Source organism: Panonychus citri, unplaced genomic scaffold, assembly GCF_014898815.1.
Source record: "Panonychus citri isolate SS breed McGregor unplaced genomic scaffold, ASM1489881v1 Contig00138, whole genome shotgun sequence".
NCBI lineage: Eukaryota > Metazoa > Arthropoda > Arachnida > Trombidiformes > Tetranychidae > Panonychus > Panonychus citri.
In genome coordinates this window covers 3,757,483-3,776,357 of record NW_026515543.1, presented here as the reverse complement: position 1 = coordinate 3,776,357, position 18,875 = coordinate 3,757,483, and the positions used below count along the sequence as shown (strand labels likewise).

Genomic DNA, 18,875 nt, shown 5'->3' with positions numbered 1-18,875 from the left:
CGAGCTAACCAACAAAAACAAACCACAACAATAACTAAAGAACCATCACCACCAATACCATCCTTCACACCAACACAAAAAAGAACAGAAGAAAGAGAACCGAACCCACAAGAACCACCACCACGAAAGCCAAAGTTAGCAACGAACATTTTCCGAGACAAATCAATTACCCCGAACCACTGGCTCCCATGGGAACACCAGGAAAGGGAATTTAACATTGAAATAAATGGAGACAAAGAACTGAGAACAATGGCCTCGATTAGTGAATTTCTCCTGAACAACAACCTAATGACCGGAAACATAATAAGAATAAATGAGAGAAACGGTATGACGATAATTGCCGTGAACAACGAAGCAGTAAGGAAAGATTTAGCGGAGAAACTCCAACGAAATCTCCCAACACTGAACATCAAAATTCCAGTTTGGAAAAAACCGGAGATAAAAATAGCCGGTGTCAAGATCATTCCCCCAGCAAGAAACTGGGAGGAAATGGTCGACAGAATCAAACAAATGAACGGTTTTCCAAAACCACTCACTTTTGAACTGGTCGAACATTTTACGATCGGCATAAAGAAAACAAATGTAATAGTGGTAAGAGTAGATCCCTCAATCCGCTCAGAAATTCAAAACAAGAAAAATGGTAAAATTTTCTGCGGAAATTACAACCACGATATCGTTGATAAAATTGAATTTCTACATTGTAAAAGATGCCAATCATATACCCACACAAAAATAAGCTGCAAACTTCAAGACAGATGCCCAAGGTGTGGTGAAAACCACACAATAAATAGATGTACATCATCTAAAAAAGCTTGTGCATCATGTAAATCAAATGAACATTCAGTAGGTGACTTTACATGCAAAGAATACCTACAAGCAGTAAAAAAAGCGATTGAACAAATCGACTATACTTATTCATATATAATCCACCCGAAAAAAAGAAATTAAACCCTTAAACAGGGCTGGTAATAAAAAATTACCAAAGGTCGGGATTGAAGATTAGAAAGCTGACACTAAGTCGTGGTGGCCTCAACAACAATCCCGACAAAAAGAATCAAACAAACCAAAATGAAAACAAATAAAAAATTTTTCAGTTAAAAGCAGATAATGCCTAAATGAAAAATTTTTAAATTTTCAACCTTTCAAGGCTACGTAAATGTTCTCTAAACTGATGCAACAAAACTAACAATCCGAACAAACGGATTAAGAAAACAAATATGAAGAAATAAATAAAGATAGATTAAATCATGTTCTCCTTACCAATCAACATATGTAATCAAAATTAACAAATAAAAACAATTAAAAGTAAATGAATTTTATTAAATCGATCCATTAGGAGCTTTAGGCATAAAAGAACAATCTCGCTCATAGAAAATCAAAGAGAAAGGGGTATGACCAACGGATAAACCAGGGGAAAGAGATGAAACTTTTCCGTTGTTCAACTCAATCCAACCAGAATTAGTCTTGACATGAGCTATTGAATGCCAAGTCAGAAAAAGATCTCCACTCTCAGGGGAACGGAAAACATCACCGAAATCAGCACCATTAGCACCAACATAAATTGGATAATCACAAGAATAACAGATCTTAGTATAATCACAAGGATCATCACCCCAACAGACCGACAAAGTCTCAGCAGCTCGAACCTGTTGATTACGAAAAATGTGATCATCACCAACACGAAACACCAAAAGGGAAGGCAAAGATACAACAGTAACCTGAGAAAAACGAAGAAGCTCAGAGTTACAGAGCTTACCAGCAACCCGAGCAATACAATTTATATGCTGATGAGAAATCAAGGTGCATAAATCAGCAACCAAATCAGTAAGAAGCACATTTTCACTAGAATCAACATCAGGTAAAAAAATGAAAGGCAAAGCCACAGGATGAGCATTAAAAATAGACCCACAATCCAAACAATCAAAATCGACAGATAAAAGAGTATGAGAAACTAAAACGAACTCATCATCCTCTTGCCGAAGCTGAGCCATCAAATCAGGATAAACAACCTCTTCTCGGCCACCAGGCATCAAATAATGATTACGAACATTATCCCCTAAATGGCGACATAACAACATGATAACACTATCAAGACTTAAATCATCATCAGGAAGAATCTTGAAAGCCTCACCAGAACGACCATGAGTAGCCCAAAGACCAAGAGGAGTGTTAAGAAGCTGCAAATGCCCGAACTGAGACACTTTCAAATATAACCGGAAAAAACGAAACAAAGCCCTCGTCCAAAGAAAATCAACACCACCGAAATTACGAATAACCTCGACACTCAACGGATCAAGAACAGTACCAACGTTTACACGACAACACACATTATGATTAACCCGTAAGAGAACTCGAACAAAACTAGGAGACCTCATCAATAACACCAACACGGTAGTGAGATAACAATGACCCCGCACATTAGGAAGACCAATAATGTAAGGAGGCTGAAAAAGAAAAAGAGATAAATAAGTAACGGTAATAGAACAACAAATAAGCTAATCTAAATCGAGGTCGCCAAAAGTGCCTACTTACCAAGAAAACATTCAAAGGTACCAACCTATCAACCAGCCGATCAGCAGCTAAATTTAAGGCGAAAGATCGTCGAGTACCACAAGCATCAACACGAAAAACACCACTAGAAAACTTAACCACAATCCGAACCAAATGATAAGTAGAGCCAGAGTCATTCACTTGCTGAGAAAAACGCTTGACCACCCCCCTCAAGGGACCAACAAAATTAACCATCAAAGAATGAAAAGCTCCAGGTCGACAAAATAGACCTTTATCAGCCTGTAAAATAGAAGAAAAATACAAATCAGTAAGACGAAGAGGTAAATAAGAAGACATGATGAAATAAGTAACAAGTTTTTCAAATGATAGAACAAAACAAAGAAAAGAAAAGGAAGAAAGTAACCATAGAAACGGAGAGCAAAAACCGTTGAGAAGAAAAACAAAAACAAAGAACGATGTTCGGTATAAAAGTTATAAGTATCAACATAAGAAAAAAACGAAATATCTTCAAAATTTTCTTACAACGAATGAACAATGAAACGAAAACGTGCCTGCTAATTAGTGAATGTCCAATTGGAACACAATTTGAATCAAATGATACCACAATCTTCATCGGAAACTCGGTAGCAATCATCTTATCACCGGACATCCACGGTTACCAACTATTCAAAAACCAATCGATGATAGTAATCAAACTAAATATCCACAACATCATCATTGGTAGCGTGTATATTAAAACATGGGGACCAAATACAAACATTGACCTAACAAGAAGAACAATCAACATGATAAAACAAATAACCACAACAAACGAAAATGCCCCGATAATCTTCGGAGGCGACGTTAACTGGCCATCACCACAATGGAATAAACTAAATAAAGTTAAAATAGTGAGAAAGAAAATTTACCATCAAATAATGGAACAAATAGAAACTCTGATAAAAACAGGTAACCTGAGAATCACCCACGATGACCTCCAAACCACCTTCAAGAATAGCAAAAGGGTAATAGATATCATTCTATACAATAAAAACTGTGAAATTATCAACAAAAGTGTAATGAGTGCTGAAGGCCTTGACCACATGGGACTAATAGCCAGATTCAAAACATCCAAACCAACAATCAAAATGAAAAAATCGCCAGAAGAAAAACAATTAATATTCGGATCATGGAAATTAAAAGAAAGAAACATCACCGTTAATCAAGAAGACGAATGGGATAAGAACCATGACCTCGTTAAATTAAGCAGAGAAATCATCCATTTCCCAAACAACCATGGAATCTGGAAAACGGCAAAAAAGAAAAGAAATCAATTACAAAGATTGAGACACCAAAGAAAAAAATTGCTAAAGGAAAAACGAGATGACATAAACAAAGAAAGAATTAAAAATATAAATACAAGAATCAACAACAAATTGAAAAGAAACTCATACAGAAAATTACTTACGAACGAGAAAAATACAAGAAAATTATGGAAAATAATAAAATCTAAAATACTAGGAGAAGAGGAAATTAAAATCGACCCAAAGAACGAAAAAACAATCGAGTCAAAACGAAACCTACTTGAAGGTTTCGAAACAACGAAACCAAGATACATGGACAAACCCCAGTACATAAAAGGAGAACTTACAGAGGTCGAATTGAATAAAATCGAAAAAATAAAATTTAAAACCTCATCATTGACAGCTGATTGTTACACTCCAAGAACGTGGAACAGATTCTACGAAACAAACAAAAAAATCATCACAAACCTGATACAAAAAATATTTGAAATATCACATGTACCCAATTGTATCACCACACTAGGGTGCATGCTAATTCCCAAAGCTGATTCAATCAGATACAGAATGGTTAAATCACCAAACTACCTGATGAAAATCATCGACACAATCCTGGCAGAAAGGCTGCAGAATATCAGCAATGAGTATCTCCTGGCCGAAACACAGTACGCTTTCCAGAAAAACAGTAACAGAGATGAATTCTTCGCCAAATTAATATTTACCGATCACCCACAAGAATCGAAAATCATAATGATGGACATTTCATGTGCTTTTGATGAGGTGGATGTGATAAGCCAAGAACCAAGACTAATGAGAGCATTAGGTAAATCGACATGGTATCTCTTGAAATCTATGCTGACCAACAGATGGCTAACAATCAGAGAAGACCACAAGAACTACTACAAGAAAGAAACCATTGGAGTCCCCCAAGGAACAGCAGTGGGACCTTTACTCTTCATCCTCTGCCTCGACTCAGCCATCAGAAGACTCCACATGAGGAACATAAAAGTTATCGCTTACGCCGACGATATGGTACTGGTAACAAGGGAAGAAACGGCTGAAGTCCTAGAATGGGTAAGTGAAGAACTGGGACCAATAAACCTGAAACTAAACAAGAAAAAAACAATAGAATATAAATTATCTCAAATGAAAAAATTCGAATCAGTCGGTTACACACTGATATGTGAAAACATTGAAAGAAAATTTCAAGACTTGATGATGGAGGAAGCCAAAGAATTAAAAGAACAAATCCAAACGAAGACGAATTCATGGCGATTACTCCCGACAAAAATAAAGAATCTACTGGCAACGACAATCATCTTCCCGAAACTGGAGAAATACAATTTTGGCCTTTTCTATGGAGACACAAGAGGCCATCAAGAGATGCTAGAAACAGTGATGATCCTCATAAAAGCATATGGAGCCGTGTACAACCTGTTCTTCCAAGAAAAATTTGAATCGAGATGGACCTTCATAGCGAAAAACAAATGCCCAAATCCAGTGGTCACTTTCCTAAAAAGATTGAAAATTCTAAAGAGCAAGATGAATCTTCGAAGACCAGCCCAAATAAGACCACTACCCCAATATATGGAAATGAAAAGTGAGAACTGGAACTGGCTCAAGAAGAGATGGAAAAGAAGACAACAACCATGTAGACGAATCTATTGGAGAATAACCAGATTCCAAAAAGTTTGGGTACTCGTGATGATGGATGACTCGAAAAACTCTGAAGAAATAGAGAAAAACTACTTGGTGTTAGAAGCCGAAAACGAATGGGAAGCAGAATTAATAGCATTGGAATACACAATAACGAACCTGAACATCGAGGGAACATGGATCCTTGTACCAGAGAAAATAACAGAATATTGGCAAGGAATATCGAGATTCGCAGAAAACGTAAGATGGATAATGAACAAAGTGAGAAACAAAACATGGTGGTGGTTTGGCCACAAATTAGACGTCAACCTAGAAGAAGAAGAAATCACATCTTTAAGAAACATAACCGTGGCAAAATACTGGACACTAATAACACAAGAAAGAGAGGCAACAAAATGGGCCAGAAACCAAGTGAAATATGCGTACAAGTACAGCGAAGATATAATCACCAAAATTTTCCCGAACATGAACCTGAAGAAACCAATACATTACCAAATATACACGATAATCTCAAAAAAGCTCATAGGATTCGAATGCTGCACCAGACACTCAACATGGGAACACTTGTTAATAGACTGTAACTGGATGGATAACATTGAAGGAATAACTGAAATGAGAAGAAAAAACAATTTTAGCATAGAAAAAGAATCAGAAAATGAATTAATTATAGCAGAATTTATTGAATATGTAATGAACATGAAATATTGTCAAGATCAACTAAGAAAAGAAAAGCTGTCAAGAGAGGTTGAAGAGCATGACCTCTAGAGGGTGAGACTTGAACTCACTCAGTCATGTGAACCCACACAATTCATATGGCACTTTGTAACTAAAGTTAAAAAACAATAAAATTGCAGTTGAAAGTTAATCCAATTTCTGTTGATTAACTCAACTAATCAATGTCAGATTGTAATTGATCACATTTCATCTGTTGATTTACATTGCACTCAAATTCAAAGCTCATTCCTGGAACAATTCCTGGAAAAATAGATGAAAAATGGATTCGGTTTTGATAAATCTTGGAGCGAATATTTAATTATAATCAATTGAAAGAATCGGTTTTTTGGTTTTGTCAAATCACAATTAATTCACAATATGAATAAAAGATTTCAAGGTGGAAATTTAATCACAATTACTCTTTATTTCTATTGATAAGATTAAAAGACTTTTAAGGATTAATTAAATTAACGTCCAAGTCAATTCTATGAGTTTATTATTGTAATTGGCTAATTAAGTTTTTCTGGAAACTTTAACCATGGATTTAGATTCTCTTAGAGGTTAATTAATGAAATCTATTGTATATGATTAGGATGAAATAATAACAATCAGTAGATCAAAATGTAAATCAATATGTCTTTAGGATCTTATCAATGACAATTTAATAACAAATTGACTACAGTTAATGTTGAATAGTTTTAAATCAACTCAGATGATTGTTCACAAACTTTTGTCGACGATTGTAATTAATCGCGATCATCATGCTAATAATTTTCAACAATGAAAAACAACTTATTTTCAACTTGAACTGATTTCAATTCTAGACTCAGAAAAATGAATATTTAATCAACAATCAACAATTAATTTCCATTTCAAATCATATGAACATTTTTCCAATAAAAACAATTGGCACTTATTCAGTTGATTGTAAAGATTTGATTCTCTTCTCAGAACTATTCAGCAATTCTATTGATGCTCATCATCGAAACTTATGTACAGTCAGATAATCGAATTAGCCCTCGAGTGACCACCAGTGTTTCCTGGTAAAGCTTCATGAATTTCGGAATTGAGTTCGTAGATGGAATGTCGAAAATGTTTACTATGAACTTTTCCGTTCTTAAGGCCGAGCATATAAATACTCTAGAGATCTGAAGCTAAACTAGAGCAAAAGTTGATATGCAAATACAGAACATTGAGCATTATTAATTAACGAGACGATGACAATTTATTAATTGCTCTTTATTTATAAATATTCAAGGATTGAAAGGTGAAAAAAATGGTTATGAATTTTGTTTGGTAATTGCTATCGATTGATATTTTCGACGAAGTTTTCAGAGACCTCCACCCATTATACTCATTGCCATGTTAATTAATTGTCCAGCATCACCGAGACCTCCACCTCCACCGCCTCCACTGTCACCGTCTTGAGCTAAGGCTTGAATCAGTTGTAAATATTGAGACCACTCTTGTTGGGTCATTCCGAAACTACCAGAGTTTGAACCAGAACTTGAACCAGAATTTGCACCAGAATTTGATCCTGACCCCGAATTTGAACCTGAATTAATATTAACCTCACTTCGGCCTTGTTCATCTACTCCACCATTACTTGGACCATAATGACCACTATTACCACCGCCGCCGCCGCCGCCGCCAGAAGATGGAGATCCGAATAGGAAGGAAAATATTTGTGAGAAAAAGTCATCACCTTTTTGTAGATTTTAAAGAAAAGAAAAAAACATCAAATGTAATCAACAATTCGACTAATCAATCAGCTAACAAACCTTCATTTGCTCCATTGTAATCACCGAACATGTCACCATTTAAATTGTTCGAACCATATTGTCGTCCAAGATTCTTGTTACTACCAATTGAATTTAAATTGGTTCTATTTTCATTGCGATAATTTGATTGTCTTGTATAAGATGTTGGAGCTAATTGACTGGAAAACCACCAACGAAATAAATCAGTATTCACTTAGATGATTATGAGAAACAAGAAATTATCGACATGAAAAAGTTAATTAAAATATACTATTGATAATATTTACCTCGAGGGAATATTAGTCTAGTTAAATCCGTTGGGAAGAAATTAGCAGGATTGATTGTGTTATTAAAAGCAATTTGATTCAATAATATTGGCGCACAATTAACATATGAAACTTTGGTTGTGAAAAATATACTAATCAAGATAAATGAACGAATCAAATTAACAATCCCTTCAGGTGAATAAAACATTTTGTCAAATTGTTAGATACTTACAATTGTAATAGAAATCAAATTAACTAATCACAGAAAAGTAAACAATTCATCTGCTTTTATATACTAACGAAAATCGTACTTTATGTCCATGAAATCGTAATCGTATTCACAATTAGTAATTAAAAGTGAACAAAAAGTGACAACAACAAAGAGCAAAAGATAAACAAGATCCGATAGAATCGATACTTTCAATGTCAGCTCACGAAAAGAGAATCAAAATTAACTAAATCTAATTAACATTGAGCCGAAATTAATCGTAAAAAATGAAAAAATTAAGATCAAGATTTACACACAAATGATTAGGTTTAGTTTGTGTTTGGTTAATTGCGATGATAATTAAGCTTTTGCAGTTTGAAGTCGAAATGTTTAAGCTGATGATTAGTGTTAAGCCGAACCAGATGTTGGCTTAAAGAAAAGTGAGCTGACATACGCCATAAGCTGAACAAGAGATGGTGTTGATGTTATTATCTAAAATTGATTTCATTTGTTATTGATAATTTAATGAAATCCAATTGGATTTAGTGTTAACGTGTTTAAACATCTTCCCTTCACACCGATGACTCGAATTACTGACCCAAAGACCATCGATAATCTCAATGGTCCAGGTGATGTTGTTTACCTTCAATGTCAGTATTTCAATGAGACTTTATGTTCAAATGGTTATTGTGGTCCTAAAAATGTAACTAAGTGCGCACAAGAATCAACTTCAAATGGATTACAGAAATACTACTGTTACTCTCTTTGGTCAAATGTTACTGATGATTCCACCAACACTTCCGATGGTTTAAAAAGTGCTGGTCGAGTGACACTTAGACACGCAGGATGTTTAACTGGTCATAATGGTGATTGTGTCAATAGTACAACATGTATAGCCTCAAGATACACAAAGGAACATTATTTCTGCTGTTGTTATGAAGATTTTTGTAACAGAAATGTTCATCTTCTTTCAAATATACCCGGTGAGCTAATTGTTTATCAAATATTTTCTTCCATCTTTTTGTCCGTGAAAAAAAAATCAGCTCTTAAAAAGAAACTGTTGAGCTGGTTGATTCTTCTCATTCACTTGCCTTTCATTTCTTAGCATTTGGAAACCCTATTGACTACACTGGTAGACAAAAATACTATACACACTTTTTGGAAAAGACTAATTTGACTATAATTAAGAAATTATTGAGCTTAATAACACAATCAATACATCAATATGATGAACTTTTTATGTAGATTAATAATCTGTAAAATTTCAGATTGAAACATTGATATTGGTAAAGTTATGTCATTTTTCAATAATAATGTCTCATTACGTGAATACTCAGATTTAATTGATTTCGGCGATAGGCCAGTATTTTCAATGAGGGGAAAGGGTAATAGTCGAACCATTCTATCGAAAAAATAAGATACTAATAGAAATTAGGTCACCTATTTGATAAGCTGATCGAAAAAAGAAAATTTCGACCATATTAACTATTAGCTTACGGTAAATCATGAAAATAATGATAGAAATTGAATAACTTTTATGAGTTTTTATAACTCTTGATGTGGTCCTCATTGATTTTGTAAAAGAATATTTGACAGAAATATTGTTTAAATTGAAAAAAAAGTCAAAAAACGTAATAGCACCTAAATTGTCCTCAGTTAAAATGTTTCGTAATCTTGTTCATTCGCATAATAATCACGCGAATTTTGGTTTCAACAAGATAATTAGAGCCCCCCTCAAAGCTGAAAACGTCTGAATTGTGCTATTAGCTTTCCACAATTAAATAAATCATATTAAATTATTAAAATTCGAAGTGTGTATAGTATTTTTGCTTGTCAGTGTAGGATTCTCATGGTGCTCAATTGAAAATCTTCAGTTTTAAACGAAAAAAAGTCAAAACATTGACCCCTTTTCGAAAATGATATTATCATTTGTGAATCAATCGAAAGAGAAAAGTTCTAAAAATATAAAAATCGAAAAAAATAATTGTAAGGGAAATGCCTCTCTCACACTTTTCTTTTCCCCTTCGGTCATCATCTTTTCCTCATCGGACTCTCTCCCTTATACAATAATTCAAAATTAGAATCATAATATTATCTCTATTCTTCACATCATAAGGCCAAAAACAAAAAATCCGACAAAATCTCACGAAAATCATAATTTTCAATGTAAATTTCCTATTAAATTGACACTTTTATGAAATTATTGGTTTTTAGCCTTATGATGTGAAGAATAGAGATAATATTATGATTCTAATTTTGAATTATTGTAAGCAACTATTAGGACTATAAGTACCTGAATTTTCATGACACTGACCTGCATGGTCTCTGAGTAACAGGCCAAATGCCGTCATGTCCATAGACTCCCATGTTAAATTCAATCTGGTGAATCTTTTTTATCTCTGGTCCGATTTTGATGCAAAGGGTCTTTAAATGATCGTAATAACATAAACAATCAATTTAATTGACAATCAAACCAAAAAAAACACCTCAATAAATTTTGGTGGGGGTGTACAAGAAATTTTGTCCAATTCTGTTTTTCCCGATTTCCAAAAAATCCTATTACTGGATTCCAGACAAAATTTTTATCAATTAAACTTATTCAGTCTTATCTAAATTACTAAAAAAAACAAAAAAATTAAATATAAATCATCCCTCTTTTCAATTATATTCAAAAAACTGGTGTACAAGAAATTTTGTCAAGCACCATATAAAAACCCTCTCTCACCTTAAACCACAGACACTCATAGCCAGGCAGTACAGTTCACTTAATTATTATTCATCTATTGTTGTCACTCTCTTCAATTTACACTTCACTCTTAGTCGTTTCCGACTTACTCCATTACCTTAGTTCCTAACTCTCACCTCAGTTTATCCTTGTACGTGCTTTCCACTCTGTTCAATTAATCTCTATTAAGTTGTCACATCTCAGTATCTATTCTCGCGTTGGCGCCAAGGTCGATCGACTCTGTGCACCTCGTTTGATGTTAATAGGCTGTACCGATCTCGATTACAGCTTTTGTTGTAAGTGGCTTTGCCTCATCCCCTGAGTCAAACTCAAAACACTTACATAATTAATTTTTTCGGACTAAGGCCATTTTCCGACCAATGAAAAGTGTACCCAAAAAATTTCGCGAAATTTCCATATTTTTAAAAATTAATTCTAATTAAATTAATAATTTTTTTCCTAGTTAAATTTGATATCATTTCATTCATTAGAGTATTATCTATTTAGTGAATAAAATAATATCTCAATATACTGACTGGTTCTCGAATTATCATCAAAAGAAAAAAATTTTCTTCAAAAGTGCCATTTCATATGCACATACCTAAGCCATGTAATGTCATCATGGTAACAATAGTTATTCAAGATGAATTCTTATTCACCATTTACCCAATAGTTAATTTAACAATTAATTGTTCTTATTGAGAAAGAGAATGTAATTAATATTTCCCCTTCTTTCTTTTTCTCTTTCATTTCTCTATCCTCTCAATTGTTAATTGTTTAATGTTGATTGTAATTAACTCTTAATTATAATCCAATGATTAATATCTTAATTGTGGAATATAATTAGCTAAATCATCCTGACTAAGATGATGTTTGATTAGCTGTGTAAAAGGACAATCTACGATTGAACAATTAATCAGTTTTTCAAATCTCTCTTAATTACTTTGATTCAACAACTAAATTAACTAATGTTCATCAAAATCACCAATTGCAACCATTATTCATATTATCAACTATTTATCCATCCCAAGGAATAAAAATAAGTCTTTTGCGTTTTAATCAATGTTAGTCAACTTATTCTGATTTTTTAAGTTGACCATCATTATTATCATGAAAAATTACATCAGAAAAACTTGTTCACAAAAGGTTCCAAGTATCCAGCTAAGCCAGTTAGCTTATCCTGCTAAACGAGAGTTTTTTCAGGATATCTTCCAAACGATAATGTTTTTCAGAAAAATAACTTCACAACTGAATTTTCCACAGAAAAATACATCAGAAAAAATTATTTAATTTTATTTCTAAGTCTAGTCGAAATCCCCTATTTAAATGGTCTTCATCCTTATGGTGAAAATCCATTGACTCATCGAAATTCATTTACTTTTTGAGAAAATTCATTGAATTTCTAAGAAAGATGTTCTTATTTTTCATTAATTCATAATAAATGCAAGTGAGAACGTTTCATATATTTTATTCTATTTCTGATAGAACACGTCTAGGTAAAAGACTTTTTGATAAACTCTAATAGAATAGAAAAATTTTATTTAAAGAATCAATCAGAATCAGAATATCATTAACCCTTAACTTGTTTCTTCTTCTTTCAAAAAGCAATATCGTTCTGTATTTCTATTTGTATCCCAATTCTACTCTATCCTCCCCCGATCATCATCTCTTTCTCATTTGTTTACATCTTTTTTTTACTAATTCAACTAATCAAGTAATCAACCAACTATAATTAAACATAATACTCGATAATTCATTGAACAAAGTGTAACTTTGTGTTGTTGGCTTGTGATGATTGTTGCTAAATCATATGAACAACCTTGAATAAGCAATGAACATTTTCAAGCTCTTTCTCTTTCTCTTTCTCTCATAAACTCATTCTCATTCTCATGATCATCATGTTAATAACATGATTTTAGTTTATTCATCTGAATATATTAGAAAAATTAGAGATAATTGAAACGAGCGAGAATGAAGAAGATGAATTTTCAAGAAAATTGTTACATTGTAATATTATTTTTACTTTTTCTCTCTCACTTTAGTTTTTTTCTCGAGCTTTTCTCAAAGTGTTTGTTTGATGTACCTAATTACTGGCAATCAATTAGAAAGCAACTCATTTATTGATGTCGATAATTTGTAACTAGATGATTATTAATATGAAAAGATCTTTGTATCATGCTATTAATTTAATAATCATTGATTGATACAATTTAGATATTCGGGTTTCGTTTCTTGGCATTATATTCAATCTCTACATCTCTTATACTTTTCTTGCATATGATCAAATCTTTACTGATTATCTTTTCCCCCTTTTTTTCACTACTATGATGATAATTATTATGATGGCGATGATACCACAGTGCATTCACCTCAACAAGCGAAAACCTCTGGATCTGAATCTGGCTCAATTGGGATCTGGTCTTACACTTTGATACCTTTAGCAATTTTAACTATTCTCATCTTTATTGTTCTGTATTACGTTTGGTTTAAACGTCAAAGGAAAGATCTGATTCGTTCAAAGCGATTTGGTGAAGATGATGAAAGCGTTTCAATCGCCAATCAAATGAATGGAATGAGTATTAACTCATGTACAGCAAATGGAACTATTAATTTAACAAGTAACCATCATCGTAATGGTAATGATTCAATAGTCGAACATGGGAATCGAAGTATTCAATTAATTGAGAAACTATCAACTGGACGATTTGGCTCTGTCTGGAAAGCGAAAATGATTTCTCCTCAAACTATCTACAAAAAGGATATCTCAGGGGAGAGAATCGTTGGCAATATTGATGGTGATGATGTAGATGGAAGTTTAATTACACCATCATCCATTACTGTTAATAATGATGAGAAAGGAAACAATCATAAGATTGTTGCAGTGAAAATATTTCCACCTCATGAAAGGTCATCATGGATAAGTGAACAACTAGTTTTTAAGACACCACAAATTGAGCATGAAAATATTTTACGTTTTCTTGGCTCTGAGAAGCGCGATGATCCCTCAAATCCCAACAATGAGCCTTTATCTGAATCTCCATCAGGATTCTGGTTGATAACAGAGTATCATGAGTTTGGTTCTCTCTGCGATTATTTAAAGAAAAATACTGTAAATATCGATCAACTTGTTAAGATAAGTATTGGCATTGCTGCGGGTTTAAATCATCTTCATTATGAAATTCCCGAAGGAAGTGAGCCAAAGGAAGGTGGAGAAGGAGTTAACAATCAAGCAAATTACAAGATGAAACCATCGATTGTACACCGAGACATTAAATCACGAAATGTTCTATTAAAAGCTGATTTAACACCTCGAATTGCTGATTTTGGTTTAGCTTTAATCTTTTATCCTAATCGTACTCCCGCTGGATTGGGACAAGTTGGTACACGTCGATACATGGCTCCTGAAGTACTTGAGGGAGCCATTAATTATACCCAAGATTCACTTTATCGTATTGATGTTTATGCTTGTGGTCTGGTCCTTTGGGAATTGGTCTCTCGTTGTCGGGGCGATGACACGCTCACCAGCGAAGATGAATCTTCTAATGGAGTGATAACAGTTAGCGAATATAAATTACCCTTTGAAGAGGAAGTGGGACAAAATCCATCTCTCGAGGATATGCAAGAAACTGTTTGTCAAGCAAAGAAAAGGCCAATAATCCAACAACAATGGTTAGATAATCCATCTTTGAAGGTGATTTGTGAAACCATCGAGGAATGTTGGGATCAAGATGCAGAGGCGAGGCTCTCTGCCAGTTGTATATTGGAAAGATTTAAGATCCTGGCAAGAAATCGAGTAAATACCAGATTCTAATTAGTTTTTCTTCATCATCATCCTCAGCTCTCGTTCTCTCACTCTTCTAGAAAAAAAACCGAGTCAAAATGTTAAAGATACTGAATATATATCTCTCTCTGTGTGTGTATATATATATAATAACAAGAGGGAAAAAAGAAGGCAAAAAATTAAAAGTAATTTAAAACTCGAAGGAAAATCAACAAGACAATTTAACTAGAGAGAGGAAGAGATGAAGATGGAAATATTTGGAGCATCTTTCACACATTCATCTCTCTATCAACGTATTTTTGCATCATTTTTCATTCATCATAATTTGATTCATCTTTTTTCTCTTCATCAACACTCAAAATAATTTTAATTACTATAATCATCACCATAACCATCAACTTGATGATTAAATTTGACCTTTTTCATCTACTAATCTCATAACTCACTCAATCAAATCTCTCATTTTCATCTCATCACAATTAAACTCTAGCAACAAATTAATCATTTGTACGATAAGAAATCAACAATTACTTCTTATATTTTGCCTTATCCTTTCAATTTCCTCTCTAAATTTCCCAGTTTTTTTTCTAATCATCGTCATTCAATTTAGACCAACTGATAATCAACATCTAATTGATTTAAAACCCAAACAAAAACTACAGATTTTTACTGCCACTTGATTACAATATTGTGTTTGTTATCCTTAATCATCTTTATCCTTTTCCAAATGATGAAATTGGCTCATTAAATTTTACCGCTGTCATGTAATCAACTGTCACTGATTGTTGGCTGGTGATGATATAACAGTCACCATTTAAGGAACGCAATAGATAATGGCTGCTATCTCATTTGATTACAGTTTAATTAACCTAATTGTTCACTAACCTCTGATCAATTTAAACTCTTACTAGTAAATCCTGAATTTCATTGATTGTAATTCATTCGAATTTCAGTTTGTTGGAACCAGACGGCTCATTGTAACCCTGCGCCTGGCGAATTTATTGGCTCGAACTGTGGAAGTGACCAGTTACTTTTCCCCTTTTATCTTGATTACTTTTGATTGGTACGTGTTGAGGTCACTCTCTGTCTTATAACATAGTCAGTCACCTTACCACTACACATATTTCACTTCGTAAACTTTTTACGATAGTTTGATCCAAGTTGTCTGCAGTGGCTAGCTTACTATACAAAGGCAAGTGTAGTCGTGCTACTCCAAGTTGCGGCCCATCGACTATCAACCTATTATTATATGAGTTGGGCTTTAATGCTCCAGTACTGAACTGATATCTCCTGTTCTTTGTATAAGGTCTACTAACGAATTAAATAAAGTAAGAACACAATTAGAAGAACTTTAACTAAGACAAATTAACTTTACTATCCAATGGTTGATTAAATGATATTGATGAATTACACAGTTTATTGATTGTAATTGTGTTCTTACTTTATTTAATTCATTTATCACTCATCAAGTAACTTTTTCACGTTACATAGGTTAGACACTGAATGTCAGTCAATCAGCTACAATTAGTCAGCCACTGTTACTGTTATTATTACCCCGTTCCTATACCTTTGTATGTTTCCATTTCCGTTTACCCATTAAACTTTATTCAACATCATTGCCTGCGTGTAACTTGTAAGATCACTATTGAGCAACAATCTCATCTCCAACATGGTTCAACGTAACCAGGTAAATCTAAACATTGATGATTATCTACTATCTTCATGATTTCATCTCAGTCTTATTAATTGTTTATTTTCCCATTTTTCATTTTATCTTCTCAGGAAGGAGAAATGATACCGCTAATGGAATAACAATAATCTTTATGATGGGAACAATTTAATTGTTGGTAAAGAATGAAGATAACATTTCCTTTCCTGATGACTTGAGACAAGTGGATTTACTAGTGAATTTTATTTCAATTATTTTCTTTTCTCCGTTAATTTTCATGTAATTTAATGATTGTTTTAGAGAAAGAAAACCAAGAGACGATTAGTCCTATTTTCCTCCTCTAATTCTTAATTTCTTTTCTTCTTTTTCTTTAATTATCTAAGCTGAGTTGATTCTTTACACGACTAGACTCTAGAACACTCTCGACTTCGGATCTTCTTTAAATTTTATCATAACCTGTCGGGATAAATTTTGAGACTTTTTGTTTTAATTTAAATATTTAGAAAACTTCTTGTGTCGATTTCGTGAAAATCATTATTATGATTTTTCATTACTTCATGAAGACTCGTGTGAAATTTTATTCATTTTGACCGAGCTATTTGACCGCAAATTAATATCTTATCTCACTGCTTTAAGACCTCCTTCATAGCAACTAATTAGCAAGAATATTCAATCAACTAATTTACCGACTTCGCGGACCAATCAGCCCGGGTTCTCAATGTATTCATGACCAGAAAAAAAATCTGAATCTACTCGACATTTTTTTGGGCTGCGCCAAGGCCTGAAATACTTTTAATCACACTTGCAGCATTTCTATGAAAAATTGCAATATCTCCCAAAGTAAAAATGATAGCAAAAAACCAATGGCATTTTTGAATTTAGCATAAAAAGTTAAGTCAGAAAAAATCAAAAACTTTTTTCGTGTATCGGCAGATTTCGATGTGCCTCTTTAGGGGAAAAAACTTAACAAAGTGATTTACATGTTATCTCTATGAGAGTCTTAACAATGGGTTGGAATTTTTCAATTTTAGTAAAGGGGAAAAAATAGAATTTTCATTTTCGATTATCTCTTTTCGGACTATCGATAAAACGCGTCAACACTGAATTAAGATCAAAGGACATCAGACCTCTTTGTCTTAGAATTAAAGTATGGAAATTTTTTCAGTTTTAATGATTTTCAAGCTTAAACATTAAAACAAATCAACACGTATTTTTTAATTTTTTGATCTGACGCCCGGATCTCGTGAAATTCGCCAAAAACGGGAAAATGGTCTGAATTGTTTTGTGATCGAATTAATATACTTATATAGCTAATCTTGATATCAAACGAAAGCTCTTGAGCTGTTCTTTAAAGAAAATCGGCATACCCTGAGGACCAAGTTTTTCGTACGGTTCCATACAGAAGCAATGTTAGTCCATCCAAAAATCGAAAAGTTTTTTGACTTAGATTGCGTCTTTTTGTGATAAATAGGTTACACCTTGGTAGAGTCTTAACAATGGGTTAGATAGTAGATTCAATTTTAGTAAAGGGGAAAAAAATGTAATTTTTGTTTTCGATTATCTCTTTTCGGACTATCGATAAAAATGCGTCAACAATGAATTAAGATCAAATTTTCAAGCGAATTCTGAAAAATCTATTTTTATCAAAATCTGAGAATCCACTGACAAGATATTAAAAAATATCAAAAAAAAAATATTTTGAAAAATTTTAATTTCAGGTCAATTTGATCTAATATACAGGGCATTTCACCAAGTTTCCAACAAGTTTTTCTCGAATAACTTTTTTGTTTTTGAGTGTTCAGACCCAAGACTCGAGTTATGATAGTTTAGGCCATACTAAATTGTCATACTAAAATATCAAGGTCATTCCGGTCATTTTGTTAGGATACGTTATCAAGGTCATTTGATGGTCACAATCAATTCAAATTAGAAAAATTAACATGTACCTAAATCACAAAGATTTCACTACTCTCATTCTCATCCGCCTCAAAAACGCTATATCTCAGCAACTAAAAATGTCCAAAAGTTGTAAACTCGTAAGGAGCCTCATGATTGCTATTTAATTAGATTGTATTTTGTAGTTAAAATTAGAAAGGTTTCAATTTGATAGTGTAAGTTGAACTTTTCGAATAATTGGACTCGTTTTCGATAATTCGAACAAAACGTAAAATTTCAGCAAAAAACTTTTTTTTATGATTTCGAAAGGGCCTAGCACATTCGATTTTTGATCGATTTTTTTTCTAAAATCATAATTAAGATCAGCAAGATCCACCTAATAGATTTTAATAATTAAAACAATTTAAAT

General features: G+C 33.1%; 2 protein-coding genes across 6 annotated transcripts; one reads left to right on the top strand and one right to left on the bottom strand.

The window, feature by feature from the left end:
- Positions 1–7,379: 7,379 nt before the first annotated feature.
- LOC128393019 (loricrin-like) lies at positions 7,380–8,854 on the bottom strand. Of its 3 annotated transcripts, XM_053353123.1 has the most exons (4): positions 8,420–8,854; positions 8,209–8,339; positions 7,943–8,134; positions 7,380–7,866 (listed from the first exon to the last, which is right to left on the bottom strand). In XM_053353123.1, exons 3-4 carry the CDS (start codon positions 7,971–7,973, stop codon positions 7,493–7,495), a joined length of 405 nt encoding a protein of 134 aa, XP_053209098.1. In that variant the 5' UTR covers positions 7,974–8,134; positions 8,209–8,339; positions 8,420–8,854; the 3' UTR covers positions 7,380–7,492. The 3 variants fall into 3 exon arrangements, with proteins under 3 accessions (XP_053209098.1, XP_053209099.1, XP_053209097.1); XM_053353124.1 differs by lacking the exon at positions 8,209–8,339; XM_053353122.1 differs by lacking the exon at positions 8,420–8,854 and having other exon boundaries at positions 8,209–8,413.
- LOC128393017 (activin receptor type-2B-like) lies at positions 8,847–16,914 on the top strand. Of its 3 annotated transcripts, none has more exons than XM_053353120.1 (4): positions 8,847–9,378; positions 13,481–16,229; positions 16,393–16,588; positions 16,684–16,914. In XM_053353120.1, the coding sequence occupies exons 1-2, from the start codon at positions 8,976–8,978 to the stop codon at positions 14,929–14,931; spliced, it is 1,854 nt and encodes a 617-aa protein (XP_053209095.1). In that variant the 5' UTR covers positions 8,847–8,975; the 3' UTR covers positions 14,932–16,229; positions 16,393–16,588; positions 16,684–16,914. The 3 variants fall into 3 exon arrangements, with proteins under 3 accessions (XP_053209095.1, XP_053209096.1, XP_053209094.1); XM_053353121.1 differs by having other exon boundaries at positions 16,372–16,588; XM_053353119.1 differs by having other exon boundaries at positions 13,481–16,588.
- The last annotated feature ends 1,961 nt before the right edge of the window (positions 16,915–18,875 follow it).